Source organism: Hylaeus anthracinus, unplaced genomic scaffold (genome assembly GCF_026225885.1).
Source record: "Hylaeus anthracinus isolate JK02 unplaced genomic scaffold, UHH_iyHylAnth1.0_haploid 11989, whole genome shotgun sequence".
Taxonomy (NCBI): Eukaryota; Metazoa; Arthropoda; class Insecta; order Hymenoptera; family Colletidae; genus Hylaeus; species Hylaeus anthracinus.
In genome coordinates, this window is record NW_026534337.1 from 10,727,071 (window position 1) to 10,740,734 (window position 13,664).

The window sequence follows — 13,664 nt, forward strand, 5'->3', positions numbered from 1 at the left end:
AGACTTCTTGGAACAGCATCAGTGAAGAAGAATAGTCACTCGAGAGTAATTATTTCTATACGACCGGACTTCACAGGTAAAGGTCGCTCGTGGGTCCGAAGGTTACCTCCTACCTACTCGATCACCGCATCGACACAGATTTAACTTGTATCCTACTCATTGCGTTAAATTACAATACTAATCTCGCATCGTTTCTTTAGTCATTCAAATGTTATCGTATATCATTTCTACATTGTTCCACACGTCATACTCCACAAGAATTTATAATGACGTCACCCCTTTTGTTCTTAAAGATAAGAAACGATGTTCCTAGTTTTTGTAACATTTCGTACGAGTTTGTTCGTTTTTAAACGTTCCGATCGATTCTAGGGTAAAGAAACCTGACCACCTATTTCTATTTCAAAACACACCTGAAACACTGCGCTCGAGTCGAACGTAAGACAAAAACGTAAGATTACTGGAAAAATTCACCTGGATAGAAAGCAAATAAAAACACCAACAAAGCGACCTTATTATCGACGGAACGCGCGATTGCACGATGGTAATGTCAAAATATCACATGATTAGTGTGTCGTCTCGCCTAAGTGAACGTGATCTTTTATTTACTAACATTCCGTATGATAGAAAAGATAGGTTTTGCAATGTGTAACGCACTAAGCGGGACGTGCACAGATTGGTACGACGTGGGCGAGCCATCGTTCGGAATTTCATGTATCTTTATCGTAGGTAGGGTAACGAAAAGCTAAACAGAGGTAAACAAGTAATTCTTGTGTAGACTTACCTTTATTATTAACAACGACGAGTGATCTGACTACGCGTCATTTGGACAGTTCATAGCAACAACTAAGCTTCGTCAACCATCCGTGGGTTAGAGTTCATAACCTCTTCTAACCTTTACCTTTTCTTTGCCTCTTTCCCCCCCGTGCCTAACCCCACCGCTCACCTTTATACCCACCCGACATTGCATTTACTGGCATCGATACGCGGTCGCATACAGATTGGTGGTTTCGAACCCGTGTTGGGGAAATTGTACGTCGCGCCAAGTTCTCGGCAAACTCGGGAACTAGTGGTAGGAAGTATCGCCATGATGGAAAAGGAAGTTGCCATATTATCATTTAAAATTGTTTTCAAACGAGAATATACAACAATTTCTAAGGGTAGAAAGAATCGTAATGATAAAATGCTGTATATTGCAAAATTTATTTATTGCAAATAATTTTTTACATAATATGTGTAATACACTAAGTCATTGTACAAGTATTAATAAAGCATATCATATCGTGAATATCCGTAGTAGCATCACTAATGTTGTATATACTATCATTACCATTTTATCATTATTGAAATATACATTTACCTATGAATTAATAAAATTCTTATCTTTATTATCGTATCACTATTAGATTTTTACAGATATTTAGTAATATTTGCAGAAAGCCCTGTTTTTGTTGTTATTCCTCTAGAAAGTTTAATGTAATCAAATTAAGGTCTAAATACCACAAATCAAAGTGAAAGTCGATTTTTGTTGTTGTCTAAAATCACTTTAAAAACATATACTATTAATAGTAATATCATCTTGAAATATCGAATATAATTCGATTTAAATGGTATATATAACCTAAAATCACGTAATTATATATTCTTTGAATATTTGTTCGCTATAACTCATGTAAAATGCTATGATTTATTTACATTAATAAAGAAACTTCGCGATAGAATGTTAATATCAACGAAATTAGTCAAGGTCAACATTTTTGTCTACTGTTGGGTTTTCAAGTCTTGTAGATTTCTCTTATTGGTACAATAATCAATTATATTCATCATTAACTGTAATGCCAGGTACTTTTGTTTCTTATTTAATTTACTAATATGAAAATAAAAGACAAGTGCGCTTCAAACTTTTTCAAATTTAAAATGTAATTCAAAATATTAAATTTCACGTATTATAAGTATCAAATAGCAAAAGATATTATGTGAATAAAAGTTCATAATAGTGTTATAGTTGGTAAATTGGTTAAAGTCTAATAACATTATCACATACCAATACATGTTGCATATTGTGTAACTGTACACATGAACACTTTCATTAATATTTCAGTATCTTTGAATATAAGAACAGATTTCGGCCTACCAGTTGTTTTCATTTGTAGGTACCATTCCAAATAATGTAAAAAACTTATCCTTTCGTCACCTAAAATTTCATACATCTACTGAGAATTTGAACCATTTACTGTATTTATAAATTATAACACATAATTGTGATAACATTTTAGACATTTATATAATAATAAAAATACAGACGAAATGTTCGATTTCAGTTTTCTTTGTAGATACAATACACTGTTTGTCAAGTATAACTGGCCACTACTCATACTGTATTATTTATACAATTATATTTCTTTTTTCACACATGCTTAAATTTTATTATATTCATGAGATGTAAAGCAAACAAAACCTAACGATACTAGCTGCAAAATTTATATAGGTAATTTCCTTACCTATTAAGAATAATTCCTTTAGATATGTTTAACGTCTCATTGTTTTAGTTTGTCATTGTTCAAAATAAAAAGTACTGTCATCAATAACAAACTAAGTTAATTTTATATATTAACATATAAAATATGATTGATGCATATGCTGAAGGCCCAAAGCACCGTAACAATTTAACACACAAGTGTCAATTATGATTGTTTTGTTAATAATTTCAGCAGGTACTGCAAGTCGATCACAAAGATTCTGCATATTCGGTTAAAGGCAGACATAAGTAACAGCAGATCTAAAGTCCTTTCTAAGGGTCCTTAACAATATTTAGCACATAGTATATCCCCAACAAAAATTTGATTTTACCTACAAGTTGTAATACCCAAAGAAAATTATAATTATTCTATTATTATATATGATTGAAATTAATGATTCCAAATTAAACCAAATTTTTGTAATTATCTAAACTCACTTTTATACTATATTAGTGCATTTAACACCCAAATACTTCTTGACTAGCAAATACTATGTAAAGGAAGCCATCTTCATCTTTTTCTCTTTGATAAAGTTGTGCCATAGTCATACTACCGCTTGCCATACTTCTTTGGTTTACTAATAGAAAAAATGCCTGCGTTGGGTGAAGCTGTAGCCTACGTCTGTAGATTATTGTCAACAAACAGTTTTTATTAACCATGAGTTAGATAAAGATATTTTAGGTAAATTACAATATAAAATATATTAAAGCATACCGAATTATTTTTATAAGTTCTGCTACAGTTAAGTAATCTGGCACCAAAAATTTGGACTTGTCCGGCTCTGGTAGCTGCTTTTCCCCATAATATCGTTCAACGATAATAGGTATTTTACTTGGATGTTGTTCTTTAATCAATTCTACATCAGCAACTCGTTGCGCTACAGTTTTATGAAATTTTGAGTAAAAAAGAAAAGTATAATCAATAATATTTTTAAACATATTATATAACTTATTCGTATTAATTATGCATATTCGTTACAAAATGAGTAGTTTCTGTGTTAAGATTATACGAGAATACGTAACTCGAATAATCAGTACAACAAAAGCATACTATGCCACAAAAGAAGCAAAACATCGCAAAGGAAAACTGTCTATATTTTGTACAGTTTTTGTTTAATATTACATGTAAAAACAAATATATACTCGATATAATACAAATTATACTTACCGAACGAACGTTTTTCTTTAAACGTCTTTGGCGTTAAATTCATCTCGGTTGCACTATTATTTACTACGACGTATTCGACACGATATCAGCTGTAAGCTTATGAAAGTATTCTTGACGGGTCAAAATAATGCCTCTGCCCTGCTCTGACTGTTGAAGCTCAGGTTAGGTTCTGTGGATACTAATGATAACATATGTTCGTATTGCCAGGTGCTGCCCTCTAGCACTTGGCGAAGGTTTTATATTCGACCACGCTGCGATTCTCCCCTCATTGTCTCTTCAAACGCGAGTCTGTCACGAGCTACGTAGTAAACAAAGAAGGGTCAAGGGAGTCATAAAAGTACGAATTATTATTATTACGCGATATACACACTCCTCGCATTAGAACGAACTGTATTAAGACAAGATGTCGAGTGATATAAATAGTTTTCCAACGAACTAACCCAAAATAATTTTACCGGTATCGTTCAATAAGAAACACCGCGTCTAACCTATCGCGGTCGATAACCATCTAGGTAAAGTTTCAGTTTATGGCCTCCCTTTGGCTTCGAAACAGGAATACGTGTGGACATCTGTGCGTGCGGCTAGCACAACTGTCGTGTACGTGAGAGTGCATGCGTGGGTGTCGCAGCAGGCGTTTCTTTATGAATAGAGAAATAGTGCTCGCGACTTGAGTGCCTTGTGAGTCGGTAGTGTTAATTTCTCAGTGAAAACTTGTGCCGGAATTGAGTAAAAAAAAAATTGGAGTCGTACGCGACAAAAGAAGCGTTACCGACCGCTCATCGGAATTGAACGAGCAACATCATTAATGCACGCGTGCTAGACACCGAGGAACGGGGAAGGGGCAACAAAAACACCTGTATATCGAATATACAGGTACACAGGAGACATCGCGGGAATGAAAGCAGTCTCGTCTCGATAATCGCGAAAATCACGATGGAGGGGTCTTTACCACCGGAAGCGTCGTGCAACATCGCCTAACCGTGAAGATTTCTTACGTCGCGTCGCTTTTGTTCGATTCCTAAGGGCTTCGAAAGGCAAATAGAACGCGAGATCGTGCATCGGCGATTTAGTCTGGCCGGTTCATCCGTTTGGCTGGTCGTCTACCCCTTCTAAACCGTCCTGACACAACGTTTAACGGGGGTACAAAAAGAATAAACATGGTGGCGGCGCGAGAGAGATAGAAGACGCGGCGTGGCGAGAGGAGGGAGAAAGAGAGTCAGCCAGCCAGCTAGCCAGCCAGCCAGTCAGTGTGCCAGAAGCGACGAACTCCGCTTCGTGTCGTCTTTGTTTCCATGAAAAAAATTCGTCGTTCCTGTACACATCCACCCATTTCTCCGATTCGTCTGGTTCTCAGTGAACAAGCACCCGGATACAGGAGTCGGAACGATTAATGCCGAGAGAACTGAGTTTCACTTGTAAACAGTTATCAAGGTGCGGCCACGTTCTTCGTGTTCGCGGTGTTTGCTTCGATTTTCATGCGTACGGGGTCCACGACCGAGCGTGCGAGAAATTCAGTATATCGTCTGGCAACACGGTGGCTCGATTTCGGCTTGGAGCCGCCGCAGGGGTGATATGATATGTCGGTGCCGGTGGAATTTCGCATGATTCGATGCCGGTGACGATGACAAAGTTTCTTTGAATTCGATCGTATAGAATGTGAACGATTCGGCGACAAGCACGCGCGAATTATCGATCAATTCCTCGACGCATTGTAAATAGAAGATATAATGTTCAATCGATACCACGAATAACTGTTCTCGCGAACACTCGAAAATTTCTTTCAATCGTAATCACGCGAATCGTAAAGTCTCGGGATGCGAAGAATTACGGTCGTTGAAATGTATCGACAAACATCGACGATCGAGAATCGTGCACGACGAGGACGCGTCTGATGACGAAAATCCACGGATCCTTGCGACGAGTCGTCCGATACGAATCGTATGGCGCTTCTGGTCAGTGATTACGGTTCGAGAAAGGCGAATCTGTCGGATAGCGTCTATCGAAGCGGTGAAGAGCGATTCGCAAAGTCAAAGATACGCGCACGAGTTTCCATTGGAGATATACGTTTCGCGGAGCAAAGGAAAAGGTTCGATGGAGCGAAGTGGTCAAACTTGGTCGGCCCGGTGCCAATAACTTCCGGTTAGGAGGTAGACAGTTTTCGCACGATGCGTTTGCCCTCGTGCACGATAGATTATAAAATTAGACGTTCGAAAGCTCGCACGAAGGTAAAAGGAGCACATCGTTTCCATGCGGTAAAGAAGGTGGAGACACTGGCTGGTGGTAACGAGCGAAGGGTCAAGCGACGAAGGGAATTAATACGAGTTGGATGAATAATTCCCAGGGGGGTAGACAGCTGTGCGTGGTCGGAAGTGACGTCAGACGGTGGGTTCATAGTTCCTCTTATTTTTCTCATTCGTGCGTCGTGGCCGTGCCGAGGGGTGCGTTCTCGTGACGAACGAAACCACCCGAACAAAGAGAATAGAAAAAAATAGACCCAAGACACCAACCGGAGGGGGTCGGTCATCATACCGCTCATATCGTCGCCAAGCGAATTGCGTCGCAATTTCTAGTCCGCTGCATTTACATCGAGTCTTTTTTTTTTTTTCTCGACAAAATATTTTTAGACGATCGATTTTATTTCGAACCGCACGTGTGCCGAGTCTTCACGCTCCGGTGTTTTGGGATCGAGAAACATCCCGTCGAGTGATTTCTAACGAGTCCGACGCTGCGCACTCGTCGAGGGGCCCGTCCGTCGGGAACACGTTTGGCCACGTTTCGAGAGAGACATAATTTTCGAACTTCGTCGCACTGGAACAAAACAGAAAAAGAAAAGAAGCATTTCACGCATTCATATTTCGACACAGACGAGAACGAGACTGAAAGTATCGCGTTAATTAGTCGATTAATTTATTTAAAATAAAATAAAAAAGAAAAGAAAGGAAAGAAAAGAAACATAGAACCACGTATCGTCGCGAAGCGTCCGTTCGACGGCAGATGAAGCTTCGCACCTTCCCACGATAAATCGACCGTGGATCCGCGAAGTCTAGAGAATTTCTACGAGACGAGCTACGTATAACGATTCTGCTCGGCTAGCGTTAACCATAATGAACCAACATGTTTTATATCCAAACGACAATACATTGTAACGCGTCAGAGAATATCGCTAGCGTGGGAATAACGAGACGTTGAGAGGGCACAATCATATATTTGCGATCGATGGGTCCGATTGTTCCTTATCTTATCTGTACGAGTAATCGTCGAACGGTCGCGATGACAAACACCGAGGTATCGTAGAAGACGGAAGTGGATCTCTCGGAGGTAAACTCTGTTCGAAAAGAAGACGAGTAAACCACACGCTTCTAAATCACCGTCAAATGGACACAAATGACTAGCTTAACGATATCGGCAAGCACAATCGAGATGCCCCTGTCAAGACCGAATTCGTTCGTACCCGCGAGCACGATGCTGACGCAGACGTACATCTCGTCGAACGAGAACAATCATCTGCCACCGTTGAAGGCCAACAAGCCCTTCACGCCGTTGGTCCTGAAGCAGCCCACCAGCGAGTCGTCGCCTAGTCACTTGGCTCATCCCGGTCACATGGTCGGCACTCACCTGCCAAGCTTGAGCTCGAGCGCCAACAACAGCCTGCTGAGCCTGATCGGGAACTCGGACAGCCTGAATCTCAGCCTGGGCTCGTACACCAGTCACAATTCGAGCCACAATTCGAGCCACAATTCGAGTCAAAATTCCAGTCACAATTCCAGTCACAACTCGCACACGCAGCCCAACAGTCAGACGAGCACCGCCCTGGTGAAGAACGGACGCGCCGACGGTAGTTCCAGCGGCACCGCTAGCGGCAAAGCGAGGAGACTCGCCATCACTCCTGAGGTGGCGTTGAAGTTATTCTCGGACAAGCTCACTCCTTACGAGCACACCGAGGTCTTCGCCTACCCGCAGATATACTTCATCGGGTCGAACGCGAAGAAAAGGCCGGGCATCATCGGCCGACCGAACAACAACGACTACGACAACGATCAGGGTTCCTACATCCACGTGACCCATGATCACGTGGCCTACAGGTACGAGGTGCTCAGGGTGATCGGCAAGGGTTCGTTCGGTCAAGTGGTGAAAGCGTACGATCACAAGATGCTGGAACTCGTCGCGTTGAAGATGGTCAGGAACGAGAAGAGGTTCCATCGTCAGGCTCAGGAGGAGATCAGGATATTGAGGAAGCTTCGGGAACAGGACAAGAACGACACGATGAATATTATACACATGTTCGACTCGTTCACGTTCCGTTTCCATACGTGCATCACCTTCGAATTGCTCAGTATGAACCTGTACGAGCTGATCAAGAAGAACAAGTTCCAGGGCTTCAGCATGCAGCTCGTCAGGAGGTTCGCGCACTCGTTGCTTCAGTGCCTCGACGCTCTCTACAAGAACAAAATCATTCACTGCGACATGAAGCCGGAGAACGTTCTTTTGAAGCAACAGAGACGGAGCGGCATCAAGGTGAGTACCTCTGTTTACGAATAATTTAATATTGTGTTGTCCGGAAAGGTCATTCCTATTTTTAAGAAAAATTCAAAGGCATATTTGAATTTTGATGTATATTTATCGAATTATATATGTACCATTTTGTTCCACAACCTTTCCACCTGTTAAGGAATGTACACATTTTATTTATTTTCAGCCATTCCGATATATTCAGACCTGTACCTCCTACTAAAAATCGGCATGGACTTTTCAGACAGCCCAATATTATACACGTGAATGTTATATTAGTTTGTCTGGAAAGTCCGTGTCGATTTTTGGTAGGTGGTACACGTCTGAATATATTGGAATGGTTGAAAACAATTAACACGTGTCTATCCCTTAACACGTTGATCGTCACGTCACCCATATATGGATCTTTGAAATCTTGTTGGTCAAAATATTTAAGAGATCGAGTAATCGTGTCTTCCATTGTTTGGTCGTAGTGGAAAATTACATGCGTCACGGATGTAGAAATGTTCATGTTGACTAACCACCTCAGATTACGTGTCTCACGCTGGTGATACACTTCCCAGCTGTATGAGTAATTTACTCTAGGAAACAATCGTAAAGAAGGTTATTGAAAGTTGTTCCTGCGTGTGTAAATTGGTTGAGATGGTAATGATAAATGAAGAAAAAAAGAAAGGATTTGGATGATGTAGGTTATTAGAAAAAGATTCTACGAATAAATGACATAAATAATGTATAGAAAATTATGTATACCGAATGAGAGGATTTGAAAATTAAATTAGTAAGAATAGAAACAAAGTGTACTAATTCTTACTAATTTTTAAATATTGTTATTTTTCAGCACATTTATTCGCATACATTAATAGGAAAGAGTAGAATAGAGTTATAGGAAAGAGTCAGATCAAAATTTCTTTTGACTCTCATTTATTATCGGACCAAGCACCAAGCAAATTACACGTGTAAGACCTTTGTTAAATCAAAAAACAAAATTATTTCCAGCGAAATTCCCTGGGGAATTATAAACATTTGATTTATAGAGGACAATTATCATAAAATAACATTAAGAATATTTCTTTGTACAAAGAACGCAAATGAAAGTTTTCCTCGCCACGCAATACCGTTTAATCTCGCAAACGAGTAATGAAGTAATCTTGAAAATGCATTTGACGTTTCGTTTTTCTACGATATTCAAGATTTCTTTGTTGCATGTTGAATTAGACGACCTTTTATCTTACACTGTTTCCTCGTTAAAGCGTAAATCCACTGAACTTACGTTTGCAATAGATAGGAATTATAACAGTTTTCTGTGAAAGGTAAAAGAAGCTGATAGTCTTGAAATTTCATCCCCACCCGCGAAAATCTTGTTTGTCCCGTAACGTACGCTTGCGAATTTCCCTTCGATGCTTTCTCAAGCTTTCTGGGATATTCGCGTTGGTCCATTAGCATCGATCACCGTCCAACGTCGTTGCGGAACAGCATCTGACAAGAAATCTTTTATTTAATTCTTTACTTTCCCAGTAAGGGAGGAAAGCATTGCAACCAATCCTCTTACATCAACGGTACCGTCACCTATGCTCTTTGCCAACATTTCTATTCAGACCACACGTTGCTATTCATTAAAAACCAAACTTTTGTTTTACATACAATTTTCGTCCTTCCTCCCTCGGTATCTGAGAAATTAAAGTGACACTAGGTTTGCAGAGATTTTTTTTATCTGTTTTCTATCACGTACTGAAGTAATGCTTCGGTAAGTGAACTCCGAGAAAAATGAATTTGGTGATGCTAGTCTCTCTGCATAGATAAGAGTAAGCATAAGTGGTTGGACGTAAAATGTAAACAGTTTTTGTCAAAACCTTGACGAAATTTGTAATGGACTAAAATGAGCCTTCGTAAACCTAGTGTTAAACATCGATTCGCAACTTCTAGGATACTTTCTCCGTCCCTTTCCACGAACGTAATTCCCCATAAAACGATACACGTGAAATATTTTTCAACGCCCCAACCCTTGCATCGAGTTACAATCGGTAAGATGTTCCTCGTTAGTCGCTGTGATTCAAACGCGACGTAAACGACCGTCTCGTGCCGATATTCCATACGTTCTCTCACGCGTCGACCTTTATTTTTATTTTTTATTTTTCGACTCCTTCCCGAAGATCAAGCAGAAACTCTCGACGGACAACAAACTCGTCGTTAGCCTGAATACCGCGAGGCATAAACAGAATAAGCGCGACAAGCTAGCTCGCGTGCTCGACGATACGCTTGTATATACATAACGTGTGCGCCACGGTATATGTATATCTATACGCGGCCACGTAAAACACATAAGTTTCGTGTTTACCTATACAATGGCTCGCGCGTGGCGCACACGTTTGGTACCACGTACAACGAGAGACACAGCGGAACCACAACAATGCGCGAAGATTAGCGTATTGACAAATGCAATCGCACACACCAAGTGTCCTCGTCCTCCGCAGTAAACTCGAGGGGACGATTCACGTCCGAGCACCGTCGCATGGATGTTTGTCACCGCACAGAATTCACACGCAATATCGTGAACTTTCCACTAAAGCTTCGCGACCTTGCTAAGGCCGGGAGGTATTAAAGGTATACGGTTTGGTCGGTTTTCCCGGCTTTAACCTACGCTATAATTGTCCCAGAATTATTAACAATGCCCCGACCACGGCAGATCTGATGAAAATAGCGATACAAGGATATTTCACGGCAAACCTACCTAGGACGGTCCGAAAAAAGGAGCGTAGTTATGAATCTTTTAGGAATAGACGGATAATTCTCTGATAGTCAGTTTCACGGTATTTCTTAGTGCATGCTTCGCAATTTTGGTCATTTCTATAATAATTCGTGCTCTCTGTGTCTATCGAGGAAGTTTATCTACATTAAATAGGTTTGGTGTTACAAATTAAATTCTTCATTATAAACAGTAAAGTCTCTTTATACACATATTTATAACGAAACATGTATTTAAAAATATCAAACCTACCATTCGATTCACACAAATGTCTCAAATGAACATAGATGGTTCGGAATACTTACGAGACTAACTGTACATCTATTTGGACATCGAAGAAACCCTAAATAAACCTCGTTTATTCCTCCTTAGAGCAATGCTATGGCAACAAGTCTCGGGAATAAATTAAGAAAAATCGCGCAACTTCGTATAGATTGATGTTAGCGTCGTAATGGAACAAACTGGAGAACAGGCACCTACACAAGCCTTTGTTATATCGCGATCGAGTTTCGTTACCGTTCGTCTAATAACGTTCATCAAACGCACGGCTACTTCTTGGAAGGCGAGGATCGGGATTCAGGTATTATCGGATACATTGAATAAGGTCGCGAGGGATGGTATTGCGAGGCGATCAAGCATCGTATCGGAATCAACGAAGTGTGAATCGAAGGCGAAAAATAAGTCGGATCTCGGGCGAGATATAATATTTCCACGTTGCCATTCAATTTGTCCCGTTCTTCCTTTGCACAGAGGCCGGGGGAAAAAAATTCAATTTACTCGAAGAATTTGCGTCGCTACGTCCTCCGACGCGAAATCCCGAAATTTACTAAACATCTCCGGAACGTCGTATCGATATTTCTGTGGAACACATTACGCAACGCGTTCACTCGCGTTAAATGTATGAATATTTAGCCTCAGCGCGAATATTTGATCGTTTCGTTTTCTCAATCTTGCTTTTCTAATATTTGACTGACGAGCTCGAACGCGCTTCCCCGTCGATTTGCGCGGAACCACTTTGAATCGCTCGAGGGACGCGGTGTCACTTTTTTTTTTTTTTTTTTAATTTTATTTTAAGTAATGGCGTTTCTAGTTAGTATTCCATTCTCGTTGACCACCGGTTGACTCCTTTCGACCTCACCGCGAAAACTAGCAGAAAGTTTCTTCGCCTCTTCGTAAAGTTTCGGAATGGTAATTTAGCACGCGACCAACGCGTAGCAGCGCACCGTAATTCGAGGATACGAAACGTTGGAAAAAATAGAGGGAAGAAAGGTAACGAGGAAATACTACCAGGACGCGCACTTCGTCCCCGCAGGAAGCGGAAGTTTACGATTTGTACGAGGAGATGTTTAAAGCGGGAATTGCTTCTTTTCGCAATTGTGCAAAATTTCAATTCAAAATTCTGCTTTCGAGAGGTACGGTGGATCGTCTCCCTTTTAAAAATAAATGTACTCGAATGTGGCCAATGTTTATTGTACAGCGTTACAGTCAAAGGCTTGTAACATTTACATTATCGGCTAAATCTTCTTATAAAAATTTGTGCATCGTGCTGAAGTAGTACCAAAATCTCGTGTAAAATATCAAATTAAAAACTCGCATACTTTCCTCAATAAAAAATGAACAAGAAACCGCTTTCTCGGCTCGAAGAAAGCAATTCCAACCTTAAAAACTTGCTCTAGACAACATCTGATATCTCAAAGATTTTTCTGTGAAACGAATCGAAAAAATCACCAAGTGCACTTCGAAACGTACCGAAAAATATCCTCAAAGTTACGAAAACTTTCTACTCAGTAAAAAAGAAAAAAAACACACACACACACACACATTCCAAGAAATACTAAATGCTCGGCCTACTAATTTGGTTTTCCCCTTAAGAACTCGCGTCCACGCGATTCGTAACGCTCGCTCGAAACGATGATGTAGGTACTCCGAATCAGGTTCTACGAGTACGCGCTAATGTTATGTATCGCGTCATAATTATCCCGATCAGCGTGTATTTTCCCCGCGTTCGATAAGCGTGGGTATCGACGCTCAATAAGTCGCTCGACGCTAATATACATATTCTCGCCGGTGAATTATTGCAACAACCCCGACATTTTCGTCTAGCGAAGCGAAAAACCGCGAACGAGACTCATTATGCGACAAACTATCCACACGGTGATTTTACAAGTCGGCTTTGGTACGAATTAAACACTCAACCGACTCCACTTTTGCGAGATTTAAACCGCGACTGGGAAAAAGTATATTTAGAAATTGCTGCTCTAGATTTTATATTTCTTCCTGTGTTCATTTATTATTTTCGTTGCTAACGAGGAACATCCGCTGTGTGACGGATAGGCAGGGGTTTTTTTTATTTTCCAATTGGACATTGAAGGGAGTCTTTCTCAGGTCGATTTTTAGATTTTGGAAAAAGAAATTAATGATCGGGTGTTACAGCGGATATTTTAAAGGTGTATTTAGTTATATTTTGTATAGAATTTATAGAATTTTACACATTTTGGGTTGAACAGAAAATTGATTTTTTAAAACTTCTGCAATTAGTATACCCCTTCAACACTATCACTGGAGACGAAAATAAGTAGCCGTTCGCTGGGAGCTGCAATTATGATGTTTTTTTTAATGAAAAATTTCTTACAAATGTTCTAATATGATTATTTCGAAACACATATATTTGTGGCAACTTATTTCATATATAAAATGATTGCCGAACAAAAAAAATGAAAACTCAATGA

General features: G+C 40.1%; 2 protein-coding genes across 2 annotated transcripts in view; one reads left to right on the forward strand and one right to left on the reverse strand.

The window, feature by feature from the left end:
- Positions 1-2,974: 2,974 nt before the first annotated feature.
- Positions 2,975-3,726, reverse strand: LOC128887717 (microtubule-associated proteins 1A/1B light chain 3A-like). Its single transcript, XM_054143918.1, has 3 exons — positions 3,684-3,726; positions 3,231-3,393; positions 2,975-3,137 (listed from the first exon to the last, which is right to left on the reverse strand). The coding sequence occupies exons 1-3, from the start codon at positions 3,724-3,726 to the stop codon at positions 2,975-2,977; spliced, it is 369 nt and encodes a 122-aa protein (XP_053999893.1).
- A 263-nt stretch (positions 3,727-3,989) lies between these two features.
- Positions 3,990-13,664, forward strand: part of LOC128887873 (dual specificity tyrosine-phosphorylation-regulated kinase 2-like) — a 51,939-nt gene continuing 42,264 nt past the window's right edge. Inside the window, exon 1 of the mRNA XM_054144325.1 lies at positions 3,990-8,198. Within this exon, the coding sequence (XP_054000300.1) occupies positions 7,068-8,198 (1,131 nt within the window). The 5' untranslated portion in view covers positions 3,990-7,067. The remainder of the gene's footprint in view (positions 8,199-13,664) is intronic.